Below are 19,877 nucleotides of genomic sequence, written 5' to 3'. Positions count from 1 at the left end.
GATTAAATCTGATTAAGGGCTGTCGTTGGTTTAGAAACATATTTAAAATCAGAGCAGGTATTCAGGGACTCTTTGCTCTTCCTAGTTTTGAGAAATTGCCTTAGAAATCGCTGATTTTTGGGGGGCATTTCCTTCAAAAAACATTCTCATTCGACAAGAAAGGGATTGGGCAATTTGTTTCTCTCCTGCTTCACTATAATAACCTTCCTTCATGGGGTGCCTGGGTGGCTCAGTCGTTAAGCGTCTGCCTTTGGCTCAGGTCATGTTCCTAGGGTCCTGGGATCAAGCCCCACATTGGGCTTCCTGCTCGATGGGAAGCCTGCTTCTCTCTCTCCCATTCCCCCTGCTTGTGCTCCTTTTCTCTCTGTGTCTCTCACTGTCAAATAACTAAACAAAATCTTAAAAAAAAAATAAGCTTTCTTCATGTGGATCTGCAGGTCTGGCGTGTAGACAGACCTTCAAATCCTGATGGAGACTCTTCCATAATGTGGAATTCACTCTGCCCCGTGACAGTGGACACAAGACAGCGCAGAACTGCTCAGGGTCCCTTAGACTTAGCATGGCAAAGTCAGAGAGGAGATCCACTGTCACTTCCAAGCAGGGGCTTTTGGTGCCATTTCTTGAGAAGAAAGCAGTCCCCTTGGGCTTTTCAGCCCTGCCATTGGTTAAGGTGCGCACAGAGGTCCAGATGTTCTTTCCTCTGGGCCCTTCCCCAAGAGGTTGGTGCAACCACTCCCAGACATGAATGCCAGCCCAGGCCCTGCCTTTTTTGCCTCCTGGCTGAAGATATGTTTGCTTTTGCAATTAAGAAAATGACCTGAGTTGTTAATTTTCACTTGGAATAGGTATAGGAGGCGTTACTTTTGGGAGGGGGGCGATCTGTGGCTTTTTAAGGACTGTACAGTCTGGCACGAAAATCACACTAATTGAGCCTTGTTAAAAAGTTCCCTCAATTCCATAATTGTCCGTTCTGGGGCACTCCCATTTGGTGGAGTAATGATGTTGTTGCTGCTAATGATAATGACACTAATAGCCTGCCTTTTTTGGGTGCCCCGGAGACCCAGGTTGTATCACACCAAGATCCTGCAAGGCGTAGGTCTCCTTATCCTGTTTTTAAGGTGGGGAAACTGAGGCTCAGGAACAACATGTGAACTGCCTGAGTTCGCACACTAGTCTGTAGAGGGGCCAGAGTTCACACCGGCTTTCCCTGGTTCCAGGCCCTGTGCTCATTCCCGTTGACCACTCTGCCTCAATATAGAAACTTCCATTTATCAGGCAAATGGAAAGAATTATACATCTTTTAAAAATTTACAGAATTAGTCAAAATCAGGAAGTCTCAGATGTACTTAAATATTGCATTTCAGGTCGAGCCATTAGAGCAAGAGGCTTGGGGAAGATTTTATAGCCCATAACTCAGGCCTTCCCCCACCCCGCCCCATCTCCCTCTCCCCCCACCTCCTTCTCTCCAGCCCACTCCTGTTAGCTGTTACTCTCCATGGGTGATATCTTAGTAGGAAGAATTTGGAGCTCCTGAAAGGGAAAAGTTCATGGACGTTGGCCCAGAAAAGAAAGGGGGGGAGGGGCTGTGAGGCACTTTCTGAAGCCAGCCAGGATTCAGGTGTATGGAAGCCACAGGACTCAGGCCTCCGGTCATTTCCCCGTGTGCCAGGAACTCTGCCAGGCCCAGTGGTAGTGGCCCTGATGAATGGAGATGGGTCCTTGCCTCCAGACACCCCCCATTTTGAGGGTTAGAGCTATCCTAGTTCTCCCACTTGCTTCTAAATGGGAGCCAGAAGAGACCCAGGAGGAGGGCCCCCACCTTTCTACTGCTCCCCACCAGGCCTTCTCCTTGGCGTGGGACAGTCTCCCCAGCCCTGACCTGCACCAAATGGTGGGTGCGGAGGCAGGGTGGATGCAGGCTGGGCAGCACAGGGAGCAGTCAGTGCTCCCACATTTCTCTGTCACGAGCCCTGAGGATTCCAGGCGCCACATGTCAGTGGTTGATAACTGTCGGGTCCTCAGGTACCATGCAAGGTGTTCGTCAGACCCCAGAGTCAGGTTGTCCATGCAGTGAGTCTGTGTGTGCAGAGGGAAGGGAGCCCAGGCCTCTGTGGAGACATGCAGTTAGTATAGACACACTGAACTTGGGAGAGGGCTGGGCGTACCGCCTGAAGGCTAAGCACTCTGTGCTCAGCCTTGCCGTGCACGTCTGATGGCCAGTTCCCAAGTGTGTGAGGCCATCATGCTTCCGGCAAAGGACACTGGAGGAATTCGGGGAAGTTCGTGGGTGGGACTTGAGGGAGGGAGTCATCGCCTGTCTGGTTGGCTCTGACTTTCTCTTTGGCGGGCACAGACTTTCTCTCTGTCCAGCCTTCCATGGGGTCAGCGGCCAACAGAGGAGAGTCCTGGCCCCTCCCGTTGACCACACTGGTCTTCTCATAGGAGAAGCGGCTCTGGTGGCTGCCCGTGGCCTCCCATATCACACTCCGCCTTCTGCCTCCTGCCTCCCCTGGTCAGCTACTGTTCATGTTCTGGCCTAACTGCCTCCAGCACGCTGGAAACAGGACAGCCTGTCATTACTCACTGATTTTCTCCCAACCCCTGTGATGGAGCCAAATGAGCTGTTCTCCCCCACGTCCCTCCTGGTTTCCTGCAGGGACTGGAATACTTCCCTGCACATGGGGTCCTGTCTGACCCCCTTGGATGAAAGCCAGCTATCAGAAAAGGGACTACGAGAATATTCCTGATTTATTGCCTCTTCTTTATCTTCCCTCTGCCCGCCCCAGTTGTCTTTCATTTTACATTTGGGTAGAGGAGGGGAAAAGTGCTTACTTTATAGAATGGGTTTAACCTTTGGGCCCCATAGAATTTTCTAGAAAGAAGGTAGAGCCAAGTAGTTGGAGAATCAGGGTGGTGGGTGTGTGGCCTGCTCTGGAGGAAAGGAGAGGGAGGGGTGCTGAGGAGCTGCCAAAAATACCTTGATGGGGGTCGTCACCCCAGTGTCAGGTCTGGACTGGGGTCCCAGGAGTCCATTTGGTCCCTCAAAGGCAGTGGCAGGGCAGGAACATTTTAGTGGAAGCCTGGGGCGTGGGAGGTGCCCCTTCCCTGTAACCGCAGCACAGAGCTGGAGACATGGTCTGCTTGAAGCAAAAAGAAGTGAAAGGAAATTTGAAAAAAAAAAAAAATTCTTTTCCCCCACAGATTCTAAATGGCACGAATATGCAAAGAGCAAGTGGGAGAGACTCTAGTTTGCCAACCTCTATGGTGTGACATGGGGACCCTTCTGCCTCGGGCCTGGGGGGCTCTGTGCGGGGGAGGTGAGGGCAGGCCAGAAAGGCGGCTTCTTCTCACTTCTCAAGTCCGCAGCTGCCCTCTGTGGCAAAAGGAATGTCTCGGAACGTGTCAGAAGCATTCCTGTTTTCCTTTTTGAGAATTACCATCACAGGCCCTCAGAACTGTTGAATCTGAAAAGCACAATTCTGGATTATCCAAGTGTCTGGGACTTCACTGGAAACAAGACACTCTGCGCTCTTAAACTGCTTCATCTGATTTTATCAGAAATGTGTACATACAACCCCCCCCCCCCCCAGCCCCCGCCCCGTGGGCTGAGAAGCTTCGCTGAGAAATTTTAGCCCAGGGTGTAATTAGCCCGGGAGAATTATCAGCAACGGAAAATAAAACCTGGTACCATAAAACGTCTCAATTAGGGCGACGGTGTCAGTTAGTCACTCCTTCTGTCCGCGTATTTATCCCATCATCTCCAGGGCTTCGTGAACCTGACCTGGACCGGCCCCTCCCGGGTGTTGCGCAATCCCCCGGGCAGCCGAGCCGCCTCGCTCCGCCCTCGTTTCTGCCGGCGTGTCCTAGCCCTGAAAACACATTAAAGTAATCAAGCTGGGCAGCAAGGCGTCCTCGGCGGCCCCCTCCCCCACGTGTTCCCCTGACCCCCTCATGTGCAGCGGACCAAGACAGGGAAGTGTGTTCAGAGCCATTTAAGATGAGGCGACATCGCGTATGTAAAGCGTATTGGCAGCCCGGCGCCTGGCGCATTCCGGAGGACGGACTCACTCTGGAAAGTGCCGGACAGTCCCCAGCCCGCTAGCGCCACTGGCACGCGACGGCGCTGCTTTGGGGCCACATGGGGGTGGTGCAGAGGGCAGTCGTGACTTTCATCCCTGCCTTCCGAGCTCTGGGCGCGGCGCCCTGCGCCATCCTCCCGCCACCTGTCTCCGGTCGTCCCTCCTCCAGAAGGGAGCCTGTTCCCCGGTGTCCGTGTCCGCAGAGCTGGGGGGCGAGGCAGGTTTTACCGTGAGGGGACGTATGGCTCCTAACCCCCACCCCAGAGATGGCAGACCCGCGCGGGCTCCGCGGGATTTGGCCGCATTTGGAAGGAGTTATGACAGGGGTCCCGAGGCTGCAGAGACGAGGGGGAAGGAGAACGGAAACACTTGCCCCACTCGGCAGGACTTAACCTTAGACTTGACTGTGCTTAGTGTAACCACTATAAAAATAAGAGGTTTGGAAGCAGCGAGCAAGTCAGGACTGGCCGAAGTATGTGGCTTTCCGTCCCTGCGCTTTCTGAGCCCCGCCCACCTCTTGGCTCGATTCTGCCCCCCTCTTGGCTCTATTCTGTCCCAACCTGCCGAGGTTAAGAAAGAACCGGGACTTAGAGGGGTCCTTGCAGCCAGGCACCCGGAGTTTTATGTAACTCAGCTCTGCTCTTCATGCTCCAGAAGGGAGAGAGGAGGAGCCTGGGCAGCTTTCGGAATGGCCAGGAGGGGGTGGATCCTGGGGCAGGGAATGGCTTCTGGTGGCCAAGCAGGATGCTGTTTCGGGGCCCATCTGCAAGGGAGTTGTACTGTCCACTCGGTGGGGTGGAGGGTCCTGCCTGTCCACCTCTCCTCTCCAACCCTCCAGCTCCCAGAAGCTTCAGACTCCAGTTGGGGGAATCCTTAGGCCTTTTCCCCTGCTGGGTCGACAGGCCAGCACCTTCCCCTGGGGAAGGGAGGGTTGGAGGGCTGGAGAGGTAGGCTGTGCTGCGAGGGCCTGGAGCTTCCGGGACTCTGAACCCAGCCCTCTAGGTCTGTGGGTGCCTCTTTACTTGCATGAAGTCCACCTTCATTGGTCTCCCGCCACCAGCATGGTGTCACCTTGGAAGAGCTTGTTAAAAATTCATATTCTTGGGCCCCAGGCAAAACTTACTGAACCCAACTCTCTATGATGTTTTAATTCATTGTTTTACTTTTTTATTTTATTTATTTATTTATTTATTTATTTATTTATTTATAAGTGAGTCATGCAGTAAAGTAACCCAAACGTAAGACTTGCCACTTGAATATACCTGCGTAGCCACCATGGAGATCAAGATCTAGAACATTTCTGCTACCAAGAAGCCTCCTTCCCATTCTTCCCAGATAATACCCGACTTTCTAGGGACCACTGTTCTTCGGACTTTCATGAACCAGAGGAGTTTGCCTGTGTCTGAACTCCTATGAGTCTGGTTTTTTTCTCTTAACAACCACCTGTTGGGGATTCATCCACATTGTTGCCTATAGTAAAAGCTAATTTTTTTCCTATTGTGGTGTAGCGCCCTATTGTATGAATGGACTACAACGTATGTCCTTGTTCTATGCCCGATGATATCTGGGCTGTTTCCTGGTCTTGACTATTGTACCAGAGCTACTAAGAACATTCCTATGAGTGTCTCTAGTGTTCCTCAGCATTTCCTTTTGTCAGGCATGGAATTGCCATGTTGTAGGGCTTTTTTTTTATTTTTATTTTTTAAGTTTAATTTTATTATGTTAGCCATCATTAGTTTTTGATGCAGTGTTCCATGATTCATGGTTTGCGTATGACACCCAGTGCTCCATGCAATTCCTGCCCTCCTTAATACCTACCACCCGGCTCACCCATCCCCCTCCCCCTTCTCCTCTAAAACCCTCATTTTGTTTCTTGGAGTCCATAGTCTCTCATGGTTCTTCTCCCCCTCCCATTTCCCTCCCTTCATTTTCCTCTTCCTTCTCCTTGTGTCTTCCATGCTATTCCTTATGTTCCAGAGATAAGTGAAACCATATGATAATTGACTTTCTCTGCTTGATTTATTTCACTTAGCCTAATCTCGCCATAGAGTTTATGTTTAACTTTGGTAGATGACTGCTAAACAGTTCTCCAGAGTACTTGTGCCGTTTGCCCTCTGACCAGCAGCGAATGGCAGTTCAGTTGCTCTGCATTCTTGTCAACACTTGGTACTGTCAGACCTTTTCACTGTAGCCGTTCTGGGAGGTGTGCCGTGGGATCTCTCTGTGGCTTTAATTTGCACTGCCCTCTTGCCTACAGATGTTAGGAACATTTTCATGAGCTTGTTGGCCATTTGGATGTGTCTTTTGTAAAAAGTCTGATCTTTTGAAAACTGGGAGTCTCTTGAGCTCTTAATTTCTAGGACATCTTATTTTTTTTTTTAATTTTCTTTTTTTGTTTGTTCCTGGTGGGCTTTATATTAACATATAATGTATTATTTGTTTCAGGGGTACAGTTCTGTGAATCATCAGTCCTACACAGTTCGCAGCACTCACCATAGCACGTTAGGACATCTTATTATTAACGGCCCCTCCAGGGGTGCCTGGGTGGCTCAGTCATTAAACATCTGCCTTTGGCTCTGGTCATGGTCCTGGGGTCCTCAGCTCGAGCCCTGCCTCTGGCTCTCTGCTTGGCGGGAAGCCTGCTTCTCCCTCTCGCACTCCCCTACTTGTGTTCCCTCTATTGCTGTGTCTTTCTCTGTCAAATAAATAAATAAAATCTGGAAAAAAAAAAAGAAAAGAAAGAAAGAAAAAGAAAAAAGAAGACAAAAACCAGTCCCTTCAGGTGACTTAAGGAACCATTTCTTTGAAGGTCCTGTTTTCTTGACATCAGTTTTGGTCTTTCTTCAGTTCCCAACCCAGCAGTTCGCTTCCTGTCTCGACTTGCGAGGCAGGTTATAGATGCGGTGCCGTCCTGTCCCACTTCTCTTAACCATAGGCGGTAGGGTTAACTGTGGTTGTGTTTCTGTCCCTGAGGTCTGGCTGGGTGTGGGGCTTGCTGTCTGGAGATGTGAAGAGCATGTCCAAGCCCCCTTCTTGCCTTTCCAGCAGCATCTTACTGTGCCACAAGCTTGTCAGAGACCTGAGGCTTGGGGGGAAAGATGGCAGGAGGAAGAAGCGTCTGGGAACTTCCTTTATTGTCTTTGATCCTACTGCTCCATTTCCAAGGGCATGTGGAGCCCCACCCCCCTCTCTTCCCCATCACCTGCCTTTGAGAAGGATGTGTGTCTAGTATGTGTGTGTCTACGTTTAGGGGAGGTGTGTGTGGATATGACCTGCTTTGGGTCACCAGGGAGGAGTCACTCCCCTCTCAACACCAACTGTGTAATAATTCCCCTTCTCAGTAGAAATGCTCCCCATCTCTCAGCCGCCCCATGAGTCAGATGAGGGGATATCCAAGTGTGATAGTGTATGGGGATCTAGAACGCATATAACGCACCCCTCTCATTCTGGAGACGGGCACCACAGAGACCACGAGGGCTGGTGTCTCGGTGGGAGAACCTGCTGGTGGGTTTCTAAGCCTGCTCCTCCTGGAAAGAGGGGTGCTGCTTCTGGAGACTATCGTGAGACAGAGGAGGGAAAGAGCATGTCTTTCTTGTGGGCCTTTGGTAACAAAGGGAGTTCCCAGGGGCTGCTCTCTCCCTGAGTGCAGGCTGGGCAGAGGCCCAGCGTGGCAGGAAGTGGTGAGTGGTGGGAAAGAAGGAGGAAATGCTCGGTGCATCCCGTCCCTGTGCTTCCCCCACCCTCACCCTGGCGGGGCTCAGCGGCTCCGTGAAATGGCCCCGGAAGGGTATTTACAGTGTTATGACCATTAACACAAATGTGTAACGGTTTTGTGCCTGCGCGTTGCGGAATCTGGCACTTGTCACTGTGAAACCGGCTCTGATGAAGATTCCTTTTTCCACTTAGGCTGGTTACGATGGTGAGAGTATTGGAAATTGCCCGTTCTCCCAGCGCCTCTTTATGATTCTCTGGCTAAAGGGCGTTATATTTAATGTGACAACAGTGGACCTGAAGAGGTAAGATGGGCCTTCCGCATTACTGGAAGAACTGTACTTTACTCCTGGCAAACCCATTTACACCCACACCCGTTCTCACCTGCACTCGCATCCCCCCACACTCACATAACACACTCACACACCACGCACTCACACATTCAAAACTCAGGCACACTCACACGTGCACACACTCACACTCACGCACTCCTAGGACCCAAGGGCAATATCGTGGCCCATCCATCCTCGGTCAGGATCCTGAATGGAAACCCGAGTCTGGGCTTCTCACGCAACGACAGGACTGGATCCACCGTGATCCAGGAGGAGTTGGGGGCACCATAAGGAACTCGCTCCTCTAGCTACTGGTCTGCCAAAACCTCTCAAAAGCCTGTGTGAGCAGCTCTCCTGCGATGACAATGGGGTGATTTTGCTTTCTCACCTCTGCCTCCAGAGAAGTGTCACACTTTTGTTGTCAGTAGGACATTTTGGAGACCCACGATCACTGTTGACATTCTTAAGGGTTACCCCCCATAAACTGGTGAGGACCTGGCTGAGCTTTGGAAATGAGTCTGCAGGTTGGCAACTGTTTATACAAAAGCTGGTGCTTACCGCACCCCTCCTCCCCCCACCCCAGGAAACCCTCAGACCTGCAAAACCTGGCTCCTGGAACAAACCCTCCCTTTATGACTTTTGATGGTGAAGTCAAGACGGACGTGAATAAGATCGAGGAGTTCTTAGAGGAGAAACTAGCTCCCCCGAGGTAGGCCTCGAAAACCAGCATTCACAACCCGATTGTCACTTTCCCCCCCTTCACAGACAATTTGTAAGCTCCTGGCTTCCGTGTATTTGGTTTTCTGTGGCCACGGTACTTCATTTCCTTTGCTGTACCGCGGTGTGCCACAGAAAACACAGAGCGAGATCAGAAGCCTTGAATGACGGTAGGCCTGGGTCTCTCTGCTCTGCACCTGCAGGTTGGCAATCATGGTTTAATGGCAGGAAGTGGGGGAGGAGGTGGGTTGATGTTGCATGGGTCAGCCATTTCTTAGGTCCACTGCTGGAAGGTAAGGCATGCAGGGTAGCATGCAATGTTACAGAGTGCTGGACCCAGAAGAGAACCTTCTAGTGTCCTACCTTCATCTTACTTGGAAGGGAGCTAAGACAGGCAGGGTCCAAGGTGTGCCAGAATGAGAACAGCAAGTGCTTTCTCCCTAGACTATTGCTTCCAAGACTTGGAGATAAAAAGATTAAGAGAACATTCCAGAGGGAAGTGTTCTCATTTATATCCACTCAAAGAAAGACTTGTCTGCCTCCCCCCACCCCCCCAACCACTTGCATGAACCCAAATTAAACATTGCTTATCTGTGATGCTCCAATTCTGAATTTTTCAAGGTACCCTAAGCTGGGGACCCAACACCCTGAATCTAACTCTGCAGGGAATGATGTGTTTGCCAAATTCTCCGCATTTATAAAAAACACCAAGAAGGATGCGAATGAGAGTGAGTACCTGCTGTCTTCCTGTTCAGTGTTCTCCATGTGGACGACCCCTTGCTCAGCCTATGGTGTGGCTGCTTCTAAGATCCTGGGACTTCTGACTAATGTCCCTGGGGGTAGGGACCTGTATCTGGAAAGGAGGAACAATGCCTCTAATACTGAATCGGCATGTTGGTTTCAGGAGCTCGAGGTTGGGAGCCCAGAAAAAAACATTTTGAGGGGAAAAGAATGCCCACCAGGAATTCCCTGCTGCACCATGGGAATCAGTTTCAAGGATGCTCCTGCCAGTGCTTATTTCATTATGGGCTTCCCATAAATATTTCTGAATAAGTGGATGAGTCCAAGAAGGAACATTGTTGTATAGACAGCAGAACTATTTTCCAGGGAGGAGTGAGTCCTTTATGCAGATTTTAGAAATCCACATCCCTCCCTTCAGTTCCCTGTGCTGCCCGGCCGTGTGTCAGGAGGGAAAGGTGATTGACTCCTTCCTTGATATCTAGAGAAAGGTGACAATAATTTTTACAATTTTTTTGCCTTTATGTTCTAGTTTATGAGAAGAACCTGCTGAAGGCCCTGAAGAAGCTGGATAATTACTTAAATAGCCCTCTGCCGGATGAAATCGATGCCTACAGTACTGAGGACATCGCTGTTTCTGGAAGGAAGTTCCTGGATGGGGACGAGCTCACACTAGCTGACTGTAACCTCTTACCCAAGCTCCACATTATAAAGGTTTGATGTTCCTCCAATCACAGGTGCTGAATACACGAATAGAGCTTTGTTTTATTTTGGCCAGACATCAAAACAATCTAAAATGCAGACTCTTGAGTTAAAAAGTCAGGTATTTTGTTTGTTTATTTGTTTATTTGCTTTTTTTCTGTTTGAGGTGGTTGACTCCTAAGTCTCAGATACAAGTATATTCCCAGGTGTTTTTTAGGTGGTCTCAAGAAACATTTGGGAGCTTGGCTTCCACTCCTCCCTCCTCACTGCTTCTTGTTCCAAGTCTTACCCCCAGAGCCTAAAGTAAAGTTATATGAAGACAGCTTGAGGGCAACATTGACTATACCTGGCATTTAATGCTTGAGCCTTGGAGACAATGTGCCGAATCTGGGAACACTGCAGTGTGTGTGAACTTAGTCACTTGGTGATTAGCTGGGGAAATGGCTCTGCATAGGGATGACAGAGGTGTGTCTTCTCAGCTCTTAATATCTACCCCCTACAGCTAGGGAGCAGCTCCTTGGCTGGGCCTCTGCCAGATTTGGCATTGTGTCTTCCCAGATAGTTGAACAGGAAGTCAGCTTCATGTGTCACTTATTTTAGGGTTTAAAGGCTCCCTAGACCAGTGGTTCTCCAGCATTAGTAGGTATAAGAATTATTTGGGGAGCTTTTTAGAATTGTAAATCCTGCCATCCAGCCTCTGGTCTCCTCAGTCAGAACTTCTGGGGGTGATCCTGGGGGATTCCAAAGTAGATGGCCCAACACGTGGCCTCTGGAGTTATGGCTGCCTCTCAGTGGTATCCCTAGCCTTCAGGTCACTTACAGGTGTTAACTGCTATCATCATCACAACTGCAACATTGTTGGCCCTCAGGAGCCTCAGAAGCCCCAGGAAGAAGCCCAAACCTTGTTCTGGGGCACCTTAATGATTAAAATCCCACCCAGTCCAAACCCAAGTCCTTGGTAGAAGGACAGGGAGATGAGTGAGAAGACACAGGGAGTTAAGTTGAGGACCCTGTGATCTAATAAGGCATGTCATTGACTTTTAGAAATTTACAAATTAGGCTCATCTGTCTGTGTTGCTGAGGCTTCCGCAGGCTACCAGCAGCCCCCGCTGCTCTTCATCATTGCCTTGCCTTTTGCTTCTGCATTTCTTCTTCCTTCCTGATTCTGTTCCTAACCCTTGCCCCGTTTCTCTTCTTCTGTCTTCCTGGGTGTGCTTGAAGGATACTAACTTGAAATTCAAGCCTTGAATGTGTGTCTGAGCCCTTAATGAATATTGTTTTCAATAACTTTGCCAGTTTCCCAACATCTAAAATGTAGTATAAGCATCTCAACTCATCAAAACCTAGGTTTGGGAGCCATTTTCCAACAAGCTATTTATGTGGTTGTGTGTGGTTTAGTCCTCACAGTGGTTGTTTTTGTATCATTGCTTCGACCAGTGTAACATCGCAGAGGTACGTGGAGGTTGGGGAAGAGCAAGAGAAATGCCCCAGCCATGTACCATCGATTGCCACTTGTTTCACTTCTATAGGAAAAGAGTATTTTAAATTTCAGTAGATGGGGTAAACTTCAGAGTAAAATAAAGAAGTTCCTCACTCCAGTGTAAGACCATAGAGCAAATTCTTCAAAGCCATTGAGCATTCAAAATACCAAACAGCTTCATAATCTTTCAGGATGGAGCCACTTCGGAAGGGAAATGAGACTGGGTATAAAGGAATTTATGGTAAAAGATGAGAGAGTAAAGGAATTTATAATCTATTCTTTTTCCTGAAATCCAGCAAAAATAACATGAAAAAAACAGAGTAAAGCTTCATCTGTCATAAAACCAGAAAAGGACAGAACGCTAATTCGAAGACTAAGAAACTTTGTCCAGTGTGAGGTGTCACAGAGCCAGTGCAGGCTTCCCTGTATCTTTAGCAAAGTTCAGATTTCTCCAAAAGTAAATAGTACAGTCCTGAAATGCCCAACCCAAACTTCTTTGAGGACTAGGGCCATGAGAGGAGAATAAGGGAACAGCCCCACACAGATTACTTCTGGGCTGAGGTCTCTGGGGAGGGAGAGCTGAAGCAGAAAGCATGCAGGGGTGCTATCTTTGTATTCTGCCACTGGTCCCCTAATCTAAAGGAATGGGGAGGGGAGGTGGAAAGAAGGGATGTGGCATTCTGCTTTGTAGCTGCTGTGTAGAGAACAGAAATAATCCTTGAACTAGTCAAGAGAGAGACTGTAAGTTGCTTGGGCTTCATTTTTAGCCATGGTGACCTCCTGCCTAATCTTTGAGTCTCAGAGTGGAGGATGCTCTAACCTTAATCTTGATTCTGACCCTGACTCTGACCCTACTCCTAATGTGTCTATGGGGTGGAGTATAGGGCATGTTTGGTGAGAGAGTTTATGAGGGTAGACATCCAAAATGGTCTCCCAGCTGCTGTGAATCACTGCCTTTGCCCTCCATACTGCTTTTTTTTTTAAACGTCTGTAATACTTTTTTTTTTAAGATTTTATTTATTTATTTGACAGAGAGAGATCACAAGTAGGCAGAGAGGCAGGCAGAGAGAGAGAGAGGGAAGCAGGCTCCCTGCTGAGCAGAGAGCCCGATGCGGGACTCGATCCCAGGACCCTGAGATCATGACCTGAGCCGAAGGCAGCGGCTTAACCCACTGAGCCACCCAGGCGCCCCCCCATACTGCTTTTAAAAAGTGTTAAGTCCAATAGATCTGCCTCATTAAAAGATGATTAATAACCAGTAAGAACCTAAGTAGGACTTCTGTGAGGATAGAGATGATCAAGAAGGACTGGGGAAAAAGGAGAAAGAGAAGGATCTGAAAAGGAAAGGGCAGATGAGAAACACCTATCTGATGAGGAATTGCTCCAGTAAATGAACATACATTCTAGTCAGATTCTTCTCTGTGACCTTCAAGACATGAAAGAGAACATGGATCTTTTGAGAAAAAGCTCAGAGACGAACAAGATATCAAAAAACTATAACAGGGGCGCCTGGGTGGCTCAGTGGGTTAAGCCGCTGCCTTCAGCTCAGGTCATGATCTCAGGGTCCTGGGATCGAGTCCCGCATCGGGCTCTCTGCTCAGCGGGGAGCCTGCTTCCCTCTCTCTCTCTCTCTGCCTGCCTCTCTGTCTACTTGTGATCTCTCTCTGTCAAATAAACAAATAAAATCTTAAAAAAAATTTTAAAAAACTATAACATCACAAGGAAGAGGAAAATCAGGTTGGTGGAACTCAAGACAAAAACTTAAAGACAAGTTTAATAATTTCAAAAATAAAAGTTACATTACACATAGCAAGACATAGAAAAAGACATTGCAGAAATTCATCAGGGACCTGGAGGACAGGCCTGAGACATCATCCAAAATCGAGTGGAGAAGAAGCAAGGGATAGAGATTTCCTGGATGTACATAGTTAAGAATCAGAGAACAGGAGAGAAAAAAGAAAGGAAGAGAAGGAGGGAAAATTATTTTGAACTAAAGGATGATCTGAACCTTCAGTATAAACAACATGCCATGACCGGAAAAGTAAAATCCAGAACAATCAACACACTATGATATACGTGATAAATGATAAATTACTGAACTTTGAGGATCAAAAGAACACTTTGGGTGTCCGAAAAATAAGAGAATTAATAATAATAATAATAATAATAAAACAGTAAAGCCACCTACAGAGGGAAGAAATTCAGACTGGTCTCATGCATCTCCATGACCACATTAAAACCCAGAAGACAGGGGCACCTGGGTGGCTCAGTCAGTTGAGCGTACTCTTGATCTTGGCTCAGATGACAATCTCATGGGTGGTGGGATCGTGCCCTGCTTCGGGCTCCATGCTCAGTGGGGAGTCTGCTGGAGATTCTCTCTCTCCCTGTTCCTCCTCCCTCACTGCACATGCTCTCTCTAAAATAAATAAGTAAATCTTTTAAAAAACCCAGAAAATGGTGGTTTAATAGTTACAGAGAATCAAAGGAAAGATTGTATGATGTAAGAATTCATATCCAGGTAAATTGTCGTTTTTACCTGGATTTCTAATCTTAATAAAATAAGCGCTCCTGAGCCATTTTTTTAAAATAAAACTTTTCTGTGATGAAATAATAAAATGTTCATCAAAATAAGAATCCAGGAATAGAGGCAGTGTGTGGCATAAAAGGCTAGTGATAAACATAGAACCTATTTAAATCTAAAGACAGAACTAAAGACTAAACAATGTTGGGAATTATAGTTAAAGAATAGAATCAGAACATGGTAAACTTGGATGTTTTTTACAACCAATGGAAGGGGGATAAGGGAGAAGAAATGGAAAAAAAGTGCAGAGTTGTACTAATTTCCTTATTTGTCATAATCAGGAGTCAATAGATATCATCTAAACTTGACAGATCAAGAAATAGAGAATCTCTATTATTTAAGGTTATACTGAAAACCATGAGAAAAGTTAAAATAGACCATAAGCTTCCAAGTGACCAGAAAGAAACACACAAACACACATACATTAATATACACAGAAAGACAGAAAACAATATAAATATTAAATTCAGAATAGGTACCATAAAAAGATTATATCTATAGGAGGCATACACTTAATAAACTTGCTCAAAAGTGTTAAAATTAAAAAAAATTTAAAATTTAAAAAAAAATTAAAATTTGTTTTGCAAAACAAAAGGAAAGCAGAATCTTAACATTGATAGCAATAAGGTTGAATTCAGGTAAAAGATGTTAAACAATTTAGGAGGGTTTCTGACAGTTATATATTGTCTTATTTTGCTGCATCAATGACTTCTGGCCTGCAAGATCTGAGTAATAGGTCCCAAAGATCTTCTAATTTGTGTTGTCCCATGTTCACTTCAACCAGACAACCCAGAAACCAATGCAATAAGAGGCAACAGAGCAGAACTGAACTTTGTAGCCCTGGGTCCCTGTTAGGGGATGAATTGCATCTCCTCAAATTCATATGTTAAAGTCCAAATCCCAGGAACCTGGTAGAATGCCCAACAGAATATACTCTCCTTTCTGACAAATTCCCTAACAACACCCCTCCAGCCAGAGGAAACATCTCACACTGTAATGTTTCTCATGATGTTCACTCTCAGTTGCCCTGTCCTCACAGCCACCATTTCCATGAGGATAAGATTTGTGTCCTTTTGTTGACCCTGAGATGATCTCTTCAGTGATAGGACGATGGAAATCTGTAGGAATAACATACACAGATATCTGGGATTCCAGGAAGGAAGACTTAACAAGCAGAAAAAGAGAGCACTTCACAGTAAATCTGGCACATTCTGAACTGAAGAGCCTCATGAATCTTTAGGCACCAAATGACATAACGGCAGAACTCACAAAGCCCAAACTGTTGGCAAGACAAGGAGATCTCCAACAAAGTAGAGACTAAATTCATGCCAGCGGATCCCAAGGACTATCTGGGATAAACTGGTGAGCGGGATAGTGTGTGTAGGAGCCACTCTTTTTTTTTTTTTTTTTTTAAGAGAAACAGTGAGAGAGGGAACACAAGCAGGGGGAGCAGGAGAGAGAGAAACAGGCTCCCCACTGAGCAGGGAGCCCAATACAGGACTCCATCCCAGGACCCTGGGATCATGACCTGAGCTGAAGGCAGACTTATGACTTAAGAGCCACCCAGGCGCCCCTGGAGCCACTCTTTTGAGCCCAGTGCTTTCATGGACTTTCCTGTTGCAAAGTTAAAGTGCAATTTGGGTGTAGCCTGGCTGGCTGTAGGAAGTATACATCAGGACTCCAGAAAGAGAATATATTACACACCGCAAAAGAGTGGATTGTCTGATCTAATTGTCTACATTAGTGGGCTTTTCCTTTGCTGATTGTTTCCTCTTGATTTTCAGATTGTGGCCAAGAGATACAGAGATTTTGAATTTCCTTCTGAAATGACTGGCATCTGGAGATACTTGAACAATGCTTATGCTAGGGATGAGTTCACAAATACGTGTCCAGCTGACCAGGAGATTGAACATGCATATTCAGATGTTGCAAAAAGAATGAAGTGAAGCCAGAGTGTTTTCCGTCTTATTTTCAGCTGTTTGAGCTAGGCTGTGATGCAAGTGTGTTCTTTGTGAGTGTACCATTTGTATTCCTTCCAATAACCGTGATGCCCGTATTTTAATAATACTGTATCATAGCGAAATGGTACATGGCCTTGTGATTTATCAACTCACTTGTGTATCTGAATAATACCAGTACATATTGTGACACACACCCCTTGTCCAGTTGACTTCTTAATTTACTTCTTTGGCATTCTCGGACCCTGTAAACCATTATATTAGGGCATGTGTTTTGCAGTTTAAGTTTCAGAGCAAATTAGATTTGGGTTCAATTCCTCCTCCAATTTTTAAAAAAATTCATCTGTCTCTGATAGTTTTCCTAATCGTCATATGCAGCTTATTTTTCTCCTCTAAAGTAGTAGGGTTTTTTTTGTTTTTGTTTTTTTTGGAACAAAAATACTTGTTGTCACAAGATGATTATATGCCTATTTTAATATTTTAAAACAATGTCAGAGAATATAAGGAAGGGGAAAAAAGAAACCACCTAAAATTTCACCCCACCTAAATAATTGCTGATAACTTATTGGTGAACATCTTCCCCTCCCTTAGCTCTTGCAGATGTTCGCTGCACACAACCATTCTTGTGAAGTTGGTGAGGGGACCCATGGGTGATGCCTTTGGTGATCATCCACAGAGGATCCAAAAAGATTTGACCCTGCAGAGCTAGAGGATGCTTGCGATCAGGTTTCAGAGGTGGAGAGTTGGCGTCCACGGACCCGCAGGGACCTGCGGGGACCACGGGGGCTGGGAGCTATGGGAGATCCCTTCTCTGCCTTGACACAACTTTGGTGATGCCAGCTGCCTCTTGTCCCAGAACAGGCAGTGGAGGAGAGCGCCCATGGTTGTTTGTGCCAACTTCTTTTTGGATGCCTTCTCTTGCTCTGCCCCCTCTCATGAGGCCATGCCTTCATGGGGACCACTCAGCACCAGCTGCCCATTGGAGGACTCTCCTGCCCTGTGGTGAAATATGAAACAAACACACTTCGATTCTTTCTAAGGGCTGCCCTCAGACCCAGAGCTGGACTTCTTTGGTGGTGATGGGCTGTGGGGCTAGCCTGGTTCTCATTGCTTCTCCAGCCTTTACAGTGTCATTTCAAGGTTAGGCAGGGAAATTCCAGAGAGACTGAATTCGTGATGACTACTCTTGTGCAGTTCTGGTAACCAGTCAGGTTGGGGAGGAAGTGGAAACTCTAGGCTGGAGAGTTTTCTGGTTTGTCTGTGACTTGCCTGTCACCTTGCCCCTGCAGCCAGTCTCTCTCTGTAGTGTGTCTGGGCTAGGCTGCCCGGCTCCAGCTGAAAGCACGGAGACAATGTGGAAGGCTACATAGATATGCATCACAACCCCTCCGGGTTTGAGCATTCTCGAGCATTCTTGGGGTTACGCTCCTTTGACATTTACATACATCTTATAGAAACCCTCTTGTCCATTTGGTGGTAGCCTGTGGTTGATGCTAAATGCTCATTAAGAAAATATGCATTTGCTCTATGGGTATTTATTTGGAAAAGAATTTATTGGATTCATTTGGAAAAGAGTAAGATGCGGGGCACCTGGGTGGCTCAATGGGTTGAGCATCCAACTCCTGATTTCCACTCTGGTCCTGATCTCAGGGGAGATGGAGCCCTGCATCAGGCTCGAGTCTGCTTGAAGATTTTTTTTTTTTTTTATTTGACAGACAGATCACAAGTAGGCAGAGAGGCAGGCAGAGAGAGAGAGGAGGAGGAGGCAGGCTCCCGCTGAGCAGAGAGCCCGATGCAGGACTCCATCCCAGGACCCTGAGATCATGACCTGAGCCGAAGGCAGAGGCTTTAACCACTGAGCCACCCAGGCGCCCCTCAAGTCTGCTTGAAATTCTCTCTCCTTCTCCCTTTGCCCCTCATGCCTGTGCTCTTTCTCTAAAATGAGTTAAGCAAATCTTTAAAAAAAAAAAAAAAAAGGAATAAAATGCATTAACAACAACTCTTCTGGGATTTAGTGACAAATGTCTAGTATGAGAACCAAAGTCCATAATATGGTGGCTACTTTGTATTCCTTCTTACTAGAGGCTCCAGTTTCATGCAGGGGCTGCCCACCCAGCATCGGCGCTCTTTATTAATCCTTTCTGTTTTTGGCAGTCATGTCTAGCATTCCCCATCATGCATGTTTCATATCTCTTTTGGGGTAAGATTTTCAAGTCTAGTGTTATATAATGGTACATCTACATGTGGCCAATGAACAGAATACCACTTGTGACTAGTGCAAACTTTGTATTTTTAGGTGGTGATATGATCTACATAAACTCTTTGTGCCTTAAAAATTAAATGCATAAAAATGTTTACACGAAACCAAGATCTTTAATCTTTTTTTTTTCCCACTTTACCTTCCTCACTCACACTTAAAGGAATAAAATGAACAGAAACGGCTTCCTTTAAAATAATGAGAATAATGTCGAAGCAGAGATTATTGGTAATTGAATTAGAAATAATCTGTATTTGAATTGTGAGCCACTGAGACATTTTAACAGAGACTTGAAGAGATCAGAAAAGACCTATCCTTGTGTGACCTGTTCTTGTCCGGGTGGCTACAGTAGAGGTCCTCAGACTGTTCCAGTTTTCAGTGTGGTTATAGGAAAATGGGTGGTCCCTAGCCATTCTCCCACCCACTCCGGGGTCCCATCCCCCATCCAGTTCACCTGCCGCTAAAAGGCTATATTCCTTTGGGGAAGGCAAGAAATATTCCAGAACTGTTCTCTGGCTTCAAGTCTTTATTACAGTGTGGGTCTTGAAACAAAATGTGTTTGGTCTTGAAACATACTGTATGTTTCATTCAAAACATTCTTGCAAATATGGACATTCAGTGAATGAATCCCCACCTGGAGGCTGACTGAGAAGTTCTCTTGCCCAAGAGGCCCTACAATTAGGAAAAAAAAAATCAGCTTTTCTTCTGAGCACAGAATTTCCACGTGTAAGCTGGAAAGGATATGGGAGCGTCGCAAAGTTACACTGCCTGGCTACTGCCCAGGGATTGGGGATGGAATGAGGGAATTCAGTCCAGGAAAGGAATTCTAGAGACCAGAGGTCTCAAGAGGTAATTTCTGATCCATAGGTCCGTCCCCAGGCATTGAACGTATGCCCAAGTCCCCCCCAGACAGAAAGATAGACACACACACACTCAGGGACATACACACAGACACACAGTCACACCCCCCCCCCCACACACACGTTCACATATAACGGGGTCACAAGCGTGCTCTCACACACACATATGCACAAACACACAGACACACATATAACACAATATGCTCACACGTAGGCATACACTCACATATACACACATGTGCACACACATCCTCCTACAAACATATTGTGGGTGAGGTCAGCACTGTTCCCTTTCCTGTGTCATCTAGTCAATGACCATAATACCTCTTAGCACCTATGACTCAGTCCCCACCTCTAGTGGTTCATAATTAGAAGACATCAAAGAATGTCTTTTGAAAAAAGAAAACTCCAACATTTATTTTACAATTAAGAGGACAAAGGGTGCATCATCCCAAGAACGTA

General features: G+C 46.7%; 1 protein-coding gene across 1 annotated transcript in view; it reads left to right on the top strand.

Moving 5' to 3' along the window:
• The window catches only part of CLIC6 (chloride intracellular channel 6), a 43,901-nt gene extending 27,171 nt beyond the window's left edge, over nt 1–16,730 (top strand). The window contains exons 2-6 of the mRNA XM_047720389.1: nt 7,986–8,095; nt 8,706–8,831; nt 9,461–9,567; nt 10,110–10,291; nt 16,125–16,730. Coding sequence (XP_047576345.1) covers nt 7,986–8,095; nt 8,706–8,831; nt 9,461–9,567; nt 10,110–10,291; nt 16,125–16,286 — 687 coding nt within the window. The 3' untranslated portion in view covers nt 16,287–16,730. The remainder of the gene's footprint in view (nt 1–7,985; nt 8,096–8,705; nt 8,832–9,460; nt 9,568–10,109; nt 10,292–16,124) is intronic.
• The last annotated feature ends 3,147 nt before the right edge of the window (nt 16,731–19,877 follow it).

The sequence above is a fragment of the Lutra lutra genome, chromosome 1, assembly GCF_902655055.1.
Source record: "Lutra lutra chromosome 1, mLutLut1.2, whole genome shotgun sequence".
Classification (NCBI taxonomy): Eukaryota; Metazoa; Chordata; class Mammalia; order Carnivora; family Mustelidae; genus Lutra; species Lutra lutra.
The sequence above is the reverse complement of the archived record's forward strand: the minus strand, read 5'-3'. Positions and strand labels throughout refer to the sequence as shown.